Raw genomic sequence first — 15,577 nt, forward strand, 5'->3', positions numbered from 1 at the left:
ACACACACACAGCTCCACTGTATAATGACAGACACATGCACAGCCCCACTGTATAATGACACACACACAGCCCCACTGTATAATGACACGCACACAGCCACTGTATAATGACACACACATAGCCCCACTGTATGACACACACAGCCCCACTGTATGACACACACACACGCACAGCCCCACTGTATAATGACACCCACAGCCCCACTGTATAATGACACCCACACAGCCCCACTGTATGACACACACAGCCCCACTGTATAATGACACACACACACACACACAGCCCCACTGTATAATGTCACACACACAGCCCCACTGTATGACAGGCACATGCACAGCCCCACTGTATAATGACAGGCACACGCACAGCCCCACTGTATAATGACAGGCACACGCACAGCCCCACTGTATAATGACAGGCACACGCACAGCCCCACTGTATAATGACAGGCACACGCACAGCCCCACTGTATAATGACACACACACAGCCCCACTGTATGACACACACACACGCACAGCCCCACTGTATAATGACACCCACAGCCCCACTGTATAATGACACCCACACAGCCCCACTGTATGACACACACAGCCCCACTGTATAATGACACACACACACGCACAGCCCCACTGTATAATGACACACACACACGCACAGCCCCACTGTATAATGACACACACACAGCCCCACTGTATGACAGGCACATGCACAGCCCCACTGTATAATGACAGGCACACGCACAGCCCCACTGTATAATGACAGGCACACGCACAGCCCCACTGTATAATGACACACACACAGCCCCACTGTATAATGACACACACACAGCCCCACTGTATAATGACACACACACAGCCCCACTGTATGACACACACACGCACAGCCCCACTGTATAATGACACACACGCACAGCCACACTGTATAATGGCATACACACACAGCCCCACTGTATAATGGCATACACACACGCACAGCCCCACTGTATAATGACACACACGCACAACCCCACTGTATAATGACACACACACGCACAACCCCACTGTATAATGACACACACGCACAGCCCCACTGTATAATGACACACACACAGCCCCACTGTATGACAGGCACATGCACAGCCCCACTGTATAATGACAGGCACACGCACAGCCCCACTGTATAATGACAGGCACACGCACAGCCCCACTGTATAATGACACACACACAGCCCCACTGTATAATGACACACACACAGCCCCACTGTATAATGACACACACACAGCCCCACTGTATGACACACACACGCACAGCCCCACTGTATAATGACACACACACACGCACAGCCACACTGTATAATGGCATACACACACAGCCCCACTGTATAATGGCATACACACACGCACAGCCCCACTGTATAATGACACACACGCACAACCCCACTGTATAATGACACACACACGCACAACCCCACTGTATAATGACACACACGCACAGCCCCACTGTATAATGACACATGCACAGCCCCACTGTATGACAGGCACACGCACAGCCCCACTGTATAATGACAAACACACACCCACAGCCCCACTGTATAATGACACACACGCACAACCCCACTATATAATGACAGGCACACGCACAGCCCTACTGTATGACACGCACAGCCCCACTCTATAATGACACACACACGCACAGCCCCACTGTATAATGACACACACACAGCCCCACTATATAATGACATGCACACACACACACACACGTACAGCCCCACTGTATAATGACACACACACACACACACGCACACACGCAACAGCACCACTCTATAATGACAGGCACACGCACGGCCCCACTGTATGACAGGCACACGCACGGCCCCACTGTATAATGACAGGCAAACGCACGGCCCCACTGTATAATGACAGGCACACGCACGGCCCCACTGTATAATGACAGGCACACGCACGGCCCCACTGTATAATGACAGGCACACGCACGGCCCCACTGTATAATGACACACATGCACAGCCCCACTGTATAATGACAAACACACACAGCCCCACTGTATAATGACAGGCACACGCACGGCCCCAATGTATAATGACAGGCACACGCACGGCCCCACTGTATAATGACACACACACACACAGCCTCACTGTATAATGACAGGCACAAGCACAGCCCCACTATATAATGACAGGCACACGCACGGCCCCACTGTATAATGACACACATGCACAGCCCCACTGTATAATGACAAACACACACAGCCCCACTGTATAATGACAGGCACACGCACGGCCCCAATGTATAATGACAGGCACACGCACGGCCCCACTGTATAATGACACACACACACACAGCCTCACTATATAATGACAGGCACACGCACGGCCCCACTGTATAATGACACACACACGCACGGCCCCACTGTATAATGACACACACACTCACACACAGCCCCCCTCTGTATAATGACAGGCACATGCACAGCCCCACTATATAATGACAGGCACATGCACGGCCCCACTGTATAATGACACGCACACGCATGGCCCCACTGTATAATGACAGGCACATGCACGGCCCCACTGTATAATGACACACACACACACACACACCCATTGTATAATGACAGGCACACGCACGGCCCCACTATATAATGACAGGCACACGCACGGCCCCACTGTATGACACACACACACACACACACCCATTGTATAATGACAGGCACACGCACGGCCCCACTATATAATGACAGGTACACGCTCGGCCCCACTGTATAATGACACGCACACGCACGGCCCCACTGTATAATGACACACATGCAGCTCACAGAGTGCACGCAGCACACACACGCACGCAGCTCACACACACGCACGCAGCTCACACACACGCACGCAGCTCACACACACACACACGCAGATCACACACACACATGCACGCAGCTCACACGCACACACGCACGCAGCTCACACACACACACGCACGCAGCTCACACACACACGCACGCAGCTCACACACACACGCACGCAGCTCACACACACACACACTCTCACACACACTCTCCTCATACACACACACACACACACACACTCTCTCCTCATACACACACAGACACTCTCCTCTGTGGTGCAGGGGCGGCTGATGTCCATGTGCAGCTCTTCAGTTTCTCCTGCTCACAGCTCTGCACTGTCCCGGCACCTCCCCCGTCTCTCCTTCTCTGCCGGGATAGCAGATAAGAGCAGGAGAAGCCGGAGCTCCGTGCACACACAGGCCGGTATGCCGGTATGCTGACCTTTCATCTTGGCTGCTGGCTCTCTCCCTCAGAGTGGCAGTGGCGCATAGGAGCCTGCTCATCACATACCCCTGCAGCCTGCATGTTAGGGCTGCTGGCGGGATGACACCATCGCGCACTACAGGTGCGCTATGTATTAGTCACTGCCAGTCCTCCAGCGGCCCTGTGCAGCTGCTTAGACACCGGCCCGGGGGGCATATGCATTTCTGCCACCTGGGCCAGCCCGCGCCTGCTCAAGTCACATTAAAGGAGCACTAAATTTCCTGTACCCCCTGTGAGAGCTAGAAATGGAAGGTGCACTATAGGAGCAGATGAGAATTCCTGCATGTAATGTGCCGTTTCCCTCCGAGAGACTACTACCCCGGGCGTACCCCGTCAGTACCGGCTGACTTTCCAGGAGACTGCATTTTTATATTGCTGAGAGACCATAGATTTAAAGGGATTATCTGTGCTAATAATACTGATGGCCTATCTACAGGATGGGTCATCAATATCAGATCGTTGGGGGTTCTAACATCCAACACCGCCGACAGTCACATGTAAGCAGTGAATGGAGATCACGGCGCAGCTCCATTCACTGCTTACATCCAGCCGCCCCCGGAGCTGGCGGGACACGAATGTCATCAGCCCAGACAGCCTATCTAAATGCTTAGGAGAAAGAGTTTACAGCCCCATTACTTATACGTTGTATCATGAAAAGGAAGTTATAATCAGAAAATTATTGATTTCATGTTCATGGGTTAAATGTTTTTTTTTTGTTTTTTTTTAATAATCACACATCTGTGTTAAAAATAAATAGAAATCTTGCAGGTTTCACACTGGCCACTAGACTTTTATTTTTTTGGTCCAGATTCCATTTGTGTCAGGAAATAACACATGTACATTGCCACAAAGATCAAACGTCGACTCTAATCTTATGTTGAAGTGTCTGTTGAGCCTGAGCAAAGATCATGATGAAGGGAGTGGGCACAGAGTCAGCTGTGACATCACTTACTGTGATCGCTGTATCCTGTGTAATCAGCGGTGTACAGAGGTGTTCCCCTTGTGTAATCCTGCCTCTACTCATATGGAAACTAATCCTGACTGGACAGAAATTTATAGTCTTAAAAAGCCCCAGTGTGAAAATTTCAGGATTACTAATTTTAGACTTTTAATGAAGATTTTAATATGAAAAAAAAATGTACCGTAAATGTAACAAACTAACCTGATTTAAATGTCATTTTCTGATGATTGCCTCCCTTTAAAGTTTCAAAAGAGCCACTAACTACCAGGACTTTGCTCCTGCATCTCAGTCCCTATAATCCTTTTCACTATTTTAGCTCTGTGGTATTTGTAGATACTACAGATCTTTGGTGGATCCTATTTTCAGCAACAATGTAATGCATAGGCCAAATACCCTTTTGGTGTTTCCTTTCTAGGAATTAAAGAGAATCCGTCACCAGGTTTTTGCTACCTCATCTACAAGCAGCATGTTATAGAGGCAGAAACCCTGATTCCAGTGATGTCACTTACTGGGCTGCTTACTGCAGTTTTTATAATATCACTTTTTATCAGCAGGAGATTATCATTACAGCTCCTGTAAATCTGCTGCCATGTAGTCCTCCATAGTCATGAGCTCACTATAACCCCATCACATCCACTGATTGGAAGCTTTCTGCGTATACTGTGCATAGGCAGGAAGCTGCCAACCAGTGCTGGGGACAGAGTTATACAGAGCTCATGCATATGGACTGGAGGACTATTTGGCAGCAGGTTTATTAGTCCTCTAGTAACAATCTCCCACAGAGAAGTGATTTTATCAAAATTGCAGTAAGCAGCCCAGTAAGTGACACACTGCTGGAATCCATATCTCAGGCTGTACATTATGATTACACAGATTAGGTAGCAAAAATCTGGTGACAGATTCTCTTTAAATGCGGGACAGATTAGATTTTAGCCTGTCTAATCCTGTGTGTCTCCAAGGGGTAAACCAGAGGTGACTGCATTTCCTAGCTGATTCATCCATCCCCTTCTGAGCTGAATGTCTATGATTATTGGAGATTGTTTTAGCTGATAGGTTTCTTTTTTGTTTATAACCAGTAAATGCAGCTAAAGTCCTGAGTGAGAGGGTCACTATTAAATACTAGGAGCCTACTACAGGTTCCCTTACAGCGTGAGGTCTAACACTGCAGTGTTTTCCAGGACATTTGTATTACTAAGAATATGTTGTGCCTTGTTTCTTTTTAACGTTGCAGAATAAACATGATGATCTTCATATAATCTGACATTCACACAGGTTATAAAACGACTTTGGAGGATAATGTTCTAGCAGAGATCTTCACAAATAAGATCTTACCTGAAAGAACTGAAAATATACTTTATCAATTAGATTGTATGGCTGAACTGAACACTAGTAAGCTTCAATAGATCTGGCTCCAGATAAGGTCTAGAGGTAGACAGGGGCGCCATAATCCAGTCCTGCGTACTGCATAGAACTATCCTCCCTGGCTATCTAATGCATTGTACGGAATTTTCCATCTAGACAATGATGTCGGATGGCGATCAGTCGGGGCGTTTACAGTAAAAGCAATTGTTGGCGGCACGAATAAACCGCACTGTACCACCAGTATGATGAATCTCCTCCAGGCTGTTAAGATAGTACATGACCGATTCATTTTATAAACCTAAAGCCAGACCACCCTGGTGCAGCATGCCACACATTAGAACAATGGCGTAAACTAACCTTGAGACTGATGCATAGGTCCCTCAATGATAAAATCCAATTAACCATTTCCACCCCCATACCTATGGGGATTACTAAACTGTTGTTGATATTTTGTTGGTGTGCAAACACAAAGTAATCAGAATATCACTTTCTGTACATACAGATAGACTGTACAGCTAGATACTATGCTAATAGTATGTGCAGATGGATAATATACTGTAAAACCAAATAAATGGGCTTGAGCAGATGTTGGTGGGAGTAGAATGTATAGGTGCCGATTCACACTGTGGCCATTAACAAACATAGGCAGGGATAAAAACAAAATGAGCAAATCCTCTGCAGTAAGTAAATAGTAATAGTGCATGAAAATAATATAGGGTAGTTGGTTATCACATGTTATGTACATGTACGATTACTATTTACTTACTGCAGGGTATAGGCACGTTTTGTTTTTATCCTAGGTTACACATTGTCCTGTGTGCCTACACAACTGTGCACTAGTTAATATGCTATACTTGCTGTGCAGCCCAGCGCTCTGGGGAAAAAAAATATAACTTTATTCCAGCGCAATTAAAAAATGAATGACCTCTTCAATGTCATCCAGCAATGTAATATAAATCTCTGTTTCTGACTGTAAACCAGTCCTTAATCATAATTATACCAACAGTATTTTTCTGGTGTGAAAATTCATCAGATACTGTTTTTATTTATTTTTTTTGTTTTCTCTTTGTGTTACAATAACCAAGACTACTTGTTTTACTAGTGGCCCTCCTTTCTACCTCTTTGCCATCTCCCAGCGTTATAGAGTCTGATGTAGCTTGAGTTTCCAGTGTTCAGTTGAGCCCCAGAATTTTAGTTGGTAATATATTGTTCATTTGTAAGTGTTATCTTGTCCGATCCGGGCGCTGAATTGACATGGACTAGACAGTTATAATACAAGCGTCTGTATGCAAAATCCATATTTTAGCAACCAGCAGTCTTCTGTGGCCTGATGCCTCTAATACTCTAATCTCCATGCAGATTATCCAGTTTAGTTTGAGGACAGTCTGGTGAGCTCCACCTAATATCAGGTTTATGATGAGCGTATTCTCCTCATTGGTGTTACTTCAAATATTGTATTACCTTGACCTAAATAGACCTCATTGACGCTGAAGCCAAAGTAGCATCTTGCCTGATCTCACACTCCTCTCCTGTATGTGTGATCTTCACTAAAGGTACCTTCACACTCAGCGACGCTGCAGCGATACCGACAACGATGTCGATCGCTGCAGCGTCGCTGTTTGGTCGCTGGAGAGCTGTCACACAGACAGCTCTCCAGCAACCAACGATCCCGAAGTCCCCGGGTAACCAGGGTAAACATCGGGTTACTAAGAGCAGGGCCGCGCTTAGCAACCCGATGTTTACCCTGGTTACCAGCGTAAAAGTAAAAAAAAAAAAAAACACTACATACTTACCTTCAGCTGTCTGTCCCCGGCGCTCAGCTTCTCTGCACTCCTCCTGTACTGACTGTGAGCACAGCGGCCGGAAAGCAGAGCGGTGACGTCACCGCTCTGCTTTCCGGCTGACCGACGCTCACAGCCAGTGCAGGAGGAGTGCAGAGAAGCAGAGCGCCGGGAACAGACAGCGGAAGGTAAGTATGTAGTGTTTGTTTTTTTACTTTTACGCTGGTAACCAGGGTAAACATCGGGTTACTAAGCGCGGCCCTGCGCTTAGTAACCCGATGTTTACCCTGGTTACCAGTGAAGACATCGTTGGATCGGTGTCACACACGCCGATCCAGCGATGTCTGCAGGGAGTCCAGCGATGAAATAAAGTTCTGGACTTTCCTCAGCGACCAACGATCTCCCAGCAGGGGCCTGATTGTTGGTCGCTGTCACACAGAACGATTTCCTTAACGATATCGTTGCTACGTCACAAAAAGCAACGATATCGTTAACGATATCGTTATGTGTGAAGGTACCTTAATGCTTGTTCCTCTGATACACCAGACTATTTATGTATATATTAAAGCAATAGAAACTTCCCATGAAATACATCATGCAGAAATTCTTGGAAAAACCACAGTCTGCAGTTTAGGCCGAATATTACCATGCATCACTCTCTACCTCAACTGAGGATTGATGTCAAGCACAGCATGGCTATGTCTTTTTATGCAGCTAGCCCAACCAAACCTACAGCCTAACTATATAGAAGCAGAAACGTTTTAATTAAGGGCAGATTTACATGCTAAAAATGACTCCTTGTAATGAACTTGAATTCGTGATCGTTGCCATCATGATTAACGTGATAGTGACCAGTAAAAAGATGGCAGATTTTATAAAATGTATAGCGTGTAAACCTGTTATTTGCTTGTGTCTATGATATGAACAGGCAGACCCAGAGACGTGGTGTTCTGACAAATTGCTGCGACATAAAGACAAGATTGAGAGGCTTACGTGCCTTAGTCCAACCACATAAATGTGCAAGGGGTCCTGTCTTGGTAGCATGAACACTGAAGCTTTTGGCTGAGGCTACACTGCAAGTATCACAAGCGTTACTGAGGTCACAGGAAATTTTGCGATCATGGCAAGGTGGCTTTCAACTTTTTTTTCCCCAGGAACATTTCTTTGCAAGTTTTAGTTGCTGTGCAGCCCCAGCCGGCCTCACAAACATAATGCATGGTGTAGTAGACTGTTAGAAACAAGAAGAAATGCAAAGTCCTGATGTATGTTGGTTTCTTCTGCAGCTCCTGATCAATTGCACTTTGTTTTTTGCTGAATTTTGTAAATAAATTTTGCTACTGAGATAACTGTCTACATTCCTGTTTTTCCTGCTTTCTTCTCTTTTGACTGTAAAAATGACATTTTCTTTAATTTTTCCATACACTACACATTCTTGAACTTCGTAGATATTCTTCATAGCCTATTATTTTAGAAGGTATATATTTGCCTACTGGCCTAGACATCTGCTAAATGATATCATGATTCTGAGTGTACTGCTATTTTTATAATTTTTTGTTTTGCCTTTTTTCCCCCACCTTCTTTTTTTCTTCCTCCCCTTCTCTTTTTTCCTCCTCATTCAAATACCCCCCCTTCCTCTCACTTTCATGTCCAGGAACGTTTGTGTCTGCCTCCGCACATCCTCGAAGAGACTGGATTAGTGGAAGTAGCAGGAACAGTGCAGGCCTTGCTGGATCTTGCACCGCCCAAACCACTTTCCCCCACTAGTGTGTGAATGGCATGGGATCCAAAGGCTCCTCACTTTGTGTACCACTTCAGCATCCCGCTTTCACTAAAGGGCCCACCGAAAACAATCACGGACTTTTAACAAGTGGGGATTTTTACACGCATATGCTCCGATTTTGTTCACAAAGGGTTTTAATTGAATTTTAAAAACTTTTTAGCGCTCACCCTACATTCTTCATTCATTATCAATGGTATAAGCACTTTCTAAAAATTAAATTCTCAATCATGCCCATCCAATAAAAGGGCTATAAAAACAGAAAGAAGTGCAATATTCAACTGTTATGTGCATAACTGACACCAAGAGAAGGGAAAGCGGCTCCAAAGCCCTGCAAAGGGACAAGTTATTTATTTTATTTTCCTTGTTCCCACCTATGGCAAGATCCTTTTATTGTGTATCCCAATGAAAGGAAGTCTGCCGTGTCCCTGAGGAATTCCGTGAACAATCTAATGCATACATTCTGCACTGAGTGTTTGTAGCTAATGTGCGGCGAATATCAAGGTAAAGCAACGCACCATTCCGCACTTCTCGGGAGGCCCGGCACCTGAAGATTACCGACTATTGTAAGTGAATGAATCCACCGTGCACACAACCTTTCCTTGGTTTCATTCGCAGAAGTTGAACATAAAATACAACATTGTAACTGACTTATAAAGTGACTTTTCCTGTATGGACATGTGGACTTGTTAACCTTATGTTCTTGGAATTTGAATTCCTTGACTTGCGACTTGGTGGAGCAATTTTTGTGTTGTGTTTTTTTTTTGTTTTTTTTTAATTTATGCTTTTATTTATTTTATTTTTTATCTTTTTAAGCTTTGGAAATTCCAGTATTTGGTCATAGTGAACACATTTACAGAAAAGAGTTTGATGTCGCCAATAGTTGGTATTCGGAGCCTCATAATGTTGTAAATATTACATTGCACACCGGTCGTCGCTTAAAAAATAAAATAAAACTTTTATAGGAGATTAGGGCAAACCTAATAGACTGAATGTCTGTACTGCAACTGACTTGACCATACAGAAGAAAATGAAAGTAGTCTTGTGGCCCGGAGCATTGAGATCTAGCCATACACTAGAATTTTCCAAAGATTGGCTAGATGCAATGTCTAAATCTGACTGACTACATGTGGTAATGGAAAATAATAATTGTTTTTTTTTTTTTGTTTGTTTTTAAATGGATCTCTGTTTTTAACCCCAAAGACTTGAGCCATACACAGTCATCGTATTATTGGGTTTTCTTATGATTACTTTATACTATGTGTGACCATGATCTAGAAGGTATTTGTAGCTCCTGTAATTTCTGCTTGTAGACTTTTACATAAATGGTTTAGAAAAATGATGCGCGTTTCAAAGGGGACTTGAAGTTTTAATTTTGTATAAAGCTCAAACTCTCTTACCATTTAATGTAATATTATTTTTAATATTCTATATATAATTCCACCCTCACTGCTTGAGATCTCTAAAGCTCCAAATGGTAAAAGATGTTTTGGCAGTATACAAATGGAAAGCCTAATAAAAGGGAATGTAAACCTAATGTGTCCCCACAGGAAGAGAAAAGTGCATTTATTTTGTGTTAGAAGGATCTACTCCCAGCCCTACATGTACCTTTATGGCCTTGTCCATACCAATAATAAAGGTCCATTACCTGTTCCATATTTGATAGCCTTAAATTAGAAAGGATCCCCATAGAGGGAGGAAAGCCTTGCATAAAGATTTGAGAATGGAGTTCCTGTTCATTCTGCTGGAATCCATTTCTTGTCTTCCCTTCATTGAATGTTTCTTTATACTATAATGCTTAGAAGTTCAAGTGATGTAAATATTAAGACTTATTCTCTTGCGATACTTTTCTGTATTGTCAGTGAATAGGATCTGGACGTTACTAGAAGATTCTTTTTGCTTATTTAGTGCTTATTTAGTCTCGAACAGATGATATCTGCATGTTGATTTTGTACATCATGCCACATATACCCATAATGGTTATTACAGAATACACGCAAAGTAACTGTTGGTACATAATTCGGACCTCCATACTACGAGTAGTATTTTACTGTTATTTTACCGTAAATCTCTTTACTTTTATACAAAAGAGAAAAACGTGTACCCGACTGCATATATTGCCCTACACATACTACCAAGCCTTGTAAATGATTTCAAATTCAGATGCTTTATCTGTAGATTTAACTATATTAGTATGCTAAATGTCTGTCTATAGGATATAACTGTAAGAGATTACTTTTATTGGAAATTTGTTGATGTAATATATTTTTGTGGAATTTTTTTTTGGCAAATTGTTTTCCAATTGTAATTTTTTTTCCGAAGTACAAAATAATCCACAATTTTTAATTGTTGAACAGCGGCTGTTTTTTGTTGATTTTGTCACTGATGGCAATCATGTCTTTCCCTACTTGCTGCAGTGATTTGTGCCCACTCTGTGTTTGCAGTGATCTTTAAACATATTTTGGATGGCCATTCTTCTAGGTTGAGCCCCATAGGTTTTAATGGTTAATTTATAGATGCGGGTACTCACTGAAAAAAGAGGGACATCACCAATCAAAATATGTGGAACCATTACACCTACACTGTGCAATAACAGGAGTTGTGTAAAACTAGATTGATTTTTTTTTTTACAGAACCATTCTTGTAAATAGGCTCTGTCTGATATTGCCTGAATGAAATAAATGGGCTTTCCATGCAATGCCCAAATATTCTGGGTCCAGAGCTCGTTATATACTGTGTGCAGAATTATTAGGCAAGTTGTATTTTGATCACATGATACTTTTTATACATGTTGTCCTACTCCAAGCTGTTCAGGCTTGAGAGCCAACTACCAGTTAAGTAAATCAGGTGATGTGTATCTCTGTAATGAGGATGGGGTGTTGTCTAATGACATCAAAACCCTATATAAGGTGTGCTTAATTATTAAGCAACTTCCTTTCCTTTGGCAAAATGGGTCAGAAGAGAGATTTGGGCAAAAAAGGAGCAAAATAACTGCCCATGAATTGAGGAAAATCAAGCGTGAAGCTGCCAAGATGCCATTTGCCACCAGTTTTGTCATATTTCAGAGCTGCAACGTTACTGGAGTAACAAAAAGCACAAGGTGTGCGATACTCAGGGACATGGCCAAGGTAAGGAAGGCTGAAAAACGACCACCTTTGAACAAGAAACATAAGATAAAACGTCAAGACTGGGCCAAGAAATATCTTAAAACTGACTTTTCAAAGGTTTTATGGACTGATGAAATGAGAGTGACTCTTGATGGGCCAGAGGCTGGATCAGTAAAGGGCAGAGAGCTCCGATTCAGACGCCAGCAAGGAGGTGGGGTTCTGGTATGGGCTGGTATCATCAAAGATGAATTTGTGGGACCTTTTCAGGTTGAGGATGGGGTGAAGCTCAACTCCCAGACCTACTGCCAGTTTCCGAAAGACAACTTCTTCAAGCAGTGGTACAGGAAGAAGTTGGTATCGTTCAAGAAAAACATGATTTTCATTCAGGACAATGCTCCATCACATTCCGCCAACTACTCCACAGCGTGGCTGGCCAGTAAACGTCTCAAAGAATAAAAAATAATGACATGGCCCCCTTGTTCACCTGATCTGAACCCCATAGAGAACCTGTGGTCCCTCATAAAATGTGAGATCTACAGGGAGGGAAAACATTACACCTCTCGGAACAGTGTCTGGGAGGCTGTGGTGGCTGTTGCACGCAATGTTGATCATAAACAGATCAAGCAACTGACAGAATCTATGGATGGAAGGCTGTTGAGTGTCATCATAAAGAAGGGTGGCTATACTGGTCACTAATTTTTGGGGGGTTTTTGCATGTCAGAAATTTTTATTTCTAAATTTTGTGCCGTTATATTGGTTTACCTGGTGAAAATAAACAAGTGAGATGGGAATATATTTGGTTTTTATTAAGTTGCCTAATAATTCTGCACTGTAATAGTTACCTGCACAAACAGATATCCTCCTAAGATAGCCAAATCTAAAAAAAAAAAAACCACTCCAACTTCAAAAAATATTAAGCTTTGGTATTTGGGTCTTTTGAGTTGATTGAGAACATAGTTGTTGAGCAATAATAAAAATAATCCTCTAAAATACAACTTGCCTAATAATTCTGCACACAGTGTAGCTAGCACATAAATGGGAGTCCTAAGTGACAGCCCAGCCCGTCTACTAAAACAAAATGCCCCACTAAAATATTTGAAAGCGATTTAGTTAACATTAAAATGTATATAATTAGGACCAAACAAAATCTTCTGAATCCCTGTAGTCTATCCCTAAAATTGCTTTTGCAACTGCAGTCTGTAGTGAACGGTATAACACTTGACTGTCTCATGTTTATCAACTGAAATGTTGCAGAAAAGTCATAAAATGTATTGCAAAAAACGATGCCACATTTATAAAAGATGTGCATAATTTTTAATTCTGCATTGTAAAATGTTTGAAGGGCTTTATGCTACTTTTATATCAAATGTTATGCCTATGTTTCATGTACATGCCTTCAATGCTCCTAGTATGCTTTAAACAGAACCTGTTCTGTCAAAGATCACTGTTAAACTTATGGAGTTAATCTGCAGGTCATTAGTGTTCCGAAGCCATGTTTCTGTCTCGCTGAAAGCCCTGCTGCCGGGAAGAAATGAACTTTAATTCCTGCCAGCAGCCTCCGGCTTTCAGTCATAGAGGCGTGGCTTCAGTAGCTATGGCTGTAACCACATCCCGGCTTTGACTGACAGCCAGCTCTGTGGTGCATTAGTACTGATCCGATGTTGCTGGGAGGAATAAGGTTAATTTCCCCTTGGAAGCTGGGCTTCTAGCGTGTCGGCCACACGGCTTCAGAATGCTATTAACTTGCAGATTAACCCCATATCTACATGTTAATAGCGTTTTTTTCACATGACAGGTTCCCTTTAGCTCCAATTGATCTAAAATATGCCAAAAATGTCCATTTGGTATTCAGGTGGTATGTGTCTGCATACTTTTTTTTAAAGTGTATTGAAAATTGTAATAATCCCTTTTTTTCTAAGTACAGATGCATCTTAACCCCTTAATCACCACCAATACAGCGTAAAACTGACCTGAGATATAAGTGAATAGCACCGCCTGACAGATGAACCATGGCCGTTTAACCTTTTAGATGCTGCTGTAAATAGTTTAACCTAAAACCAAGGAGAAAATTCTGACCCAATATTCTTTTTCGTTCCAAGTAGAAATACAAGCATATAACCAAAAAACCTACCTGAAAAATATTACTAGTAATACAAAGTTTATAAAACCAAATATTTTATTGTATAATATAAAGACACCAAACAAAACACAACACAGAAAATCGGAGGAGGCACAAAAAAATAATTACTAGAAAAAGGTCCAATTTGTGCAAAGACTGTTTGCAATAGTATTTAATATATAATAATTAGTATGTCTTTGCTATAAATTCATATGCTCATACAAACAAGAGCCACGGTAAGGAGCCACCAGCAAAGAAAGTCAATGCCATTGGTGCATACAAATGAAATGGATTTGCTATTTACCCCTGTGGGTAACCCAAATATAAGGTGCACCGTGCATAATGCTTATGACAATTTATTGCCACTATATAAAGTGCAATAGCTGTGCAGTACCTACATAGGAATCTCTATAAGATACAATTAATTTTAAAGTGCAATGTGCATATAGTGGGCCTCACCAGTGCTCATGTTGGCGTTCCAGTGCCTCAACCCCGCACTCCAACGTGCGTTTCGCAGCACGTAGCTTCTTCAGGGAGTGAAGGATGAGCATATGAATTTATAGCAAAGACATACTAATTATTATATATTAAATACTATTGCAAACAGTCTTTGCACAAATTGGACCTTTTTCTAGTGATTATTTTTTGTGCCTCCTCCGATTTTCTGTGTTGTGTTTTGTTTGGTGTCTTTATATTATACAATAAAATGTTTGGTTTTATAAACTTTGTGTTACTAGTAATATTTATTCAGGTAGTTTTTTTGGTTAGCTGCTGTAAATAGTGACTATGGCATCTAGATGGTTAACAGAGTGTGCGGTCTCCCTCTTTAATCATGATTGTATGGTCCTGATGTTTGAAATTGAAAAAAATTGGCCTAAGAGTCTGCCGGAAATAGCGGCCTGTTCAGAAGTTAGAAACATTTAGGTGGTAAAAATTACATTTTTTCTTTCTTGTCATGCCACTTTATATTAATTCCTGACAATCACCTGAAGGGTTAATAAACTACCTGACAGCAGCTTTGAATATGTTGAGGGGTGTAGTTATTAAAATATCACTTTGGGGGTTTTTCCAATATTGAGGACTCTCCAAAGTCACTGCAAAACTGAATAGGTCCCTATAAAAAATGTTTTTTTGTAAATTTCCTTGAAAAAA

General features: G+C 42.4%; 1 protein-coding gene across 3 annotated transcripts in view; it reads left to right on the plus strand.

The window, feature by feature from the left end:
- Positions 1-11,909, plus strand: part of LRCH3 (leucine rich repeats and calponin homology domain containing 3) — a 117,043-nt gene extending 105,134 nt beyond the window's left edge. For all 3 annotated transcript variants that reach the window (XM_069726995.1, XM_069726996.1, XM_069726993.1), the window contains one exon: positions 9,074-11,909. In XM_069726995.1, coding sequence (XP_069583096.1) covers positions 9,074-9,193 — 120 coding nt within the window. In that variant the 3' untranslated portion in view covers positions 9,194-11,909. The remainder of the gene's footprint in view (positions 1-9,073) is intronic.
- The last annotated feature ends 3,668 nt before the right edge of the window (positions 11,910-15,577 follow it).

Source organism: Ranitomeya imitator, chromosome 5 (assembly GCF_032444005.1).
Source record: "Ranitomeya imitator isolate aRanImi1 chromosome 5, aRanImi1.pri, whole genome shotgun sequence".
NCBI classification, from domain to species: Eukaryota; Metazoa; Chordata; class Amphibia; order Anura; family Dendrobatidae; genus Ranitomeya; species Ranitomeya imitator.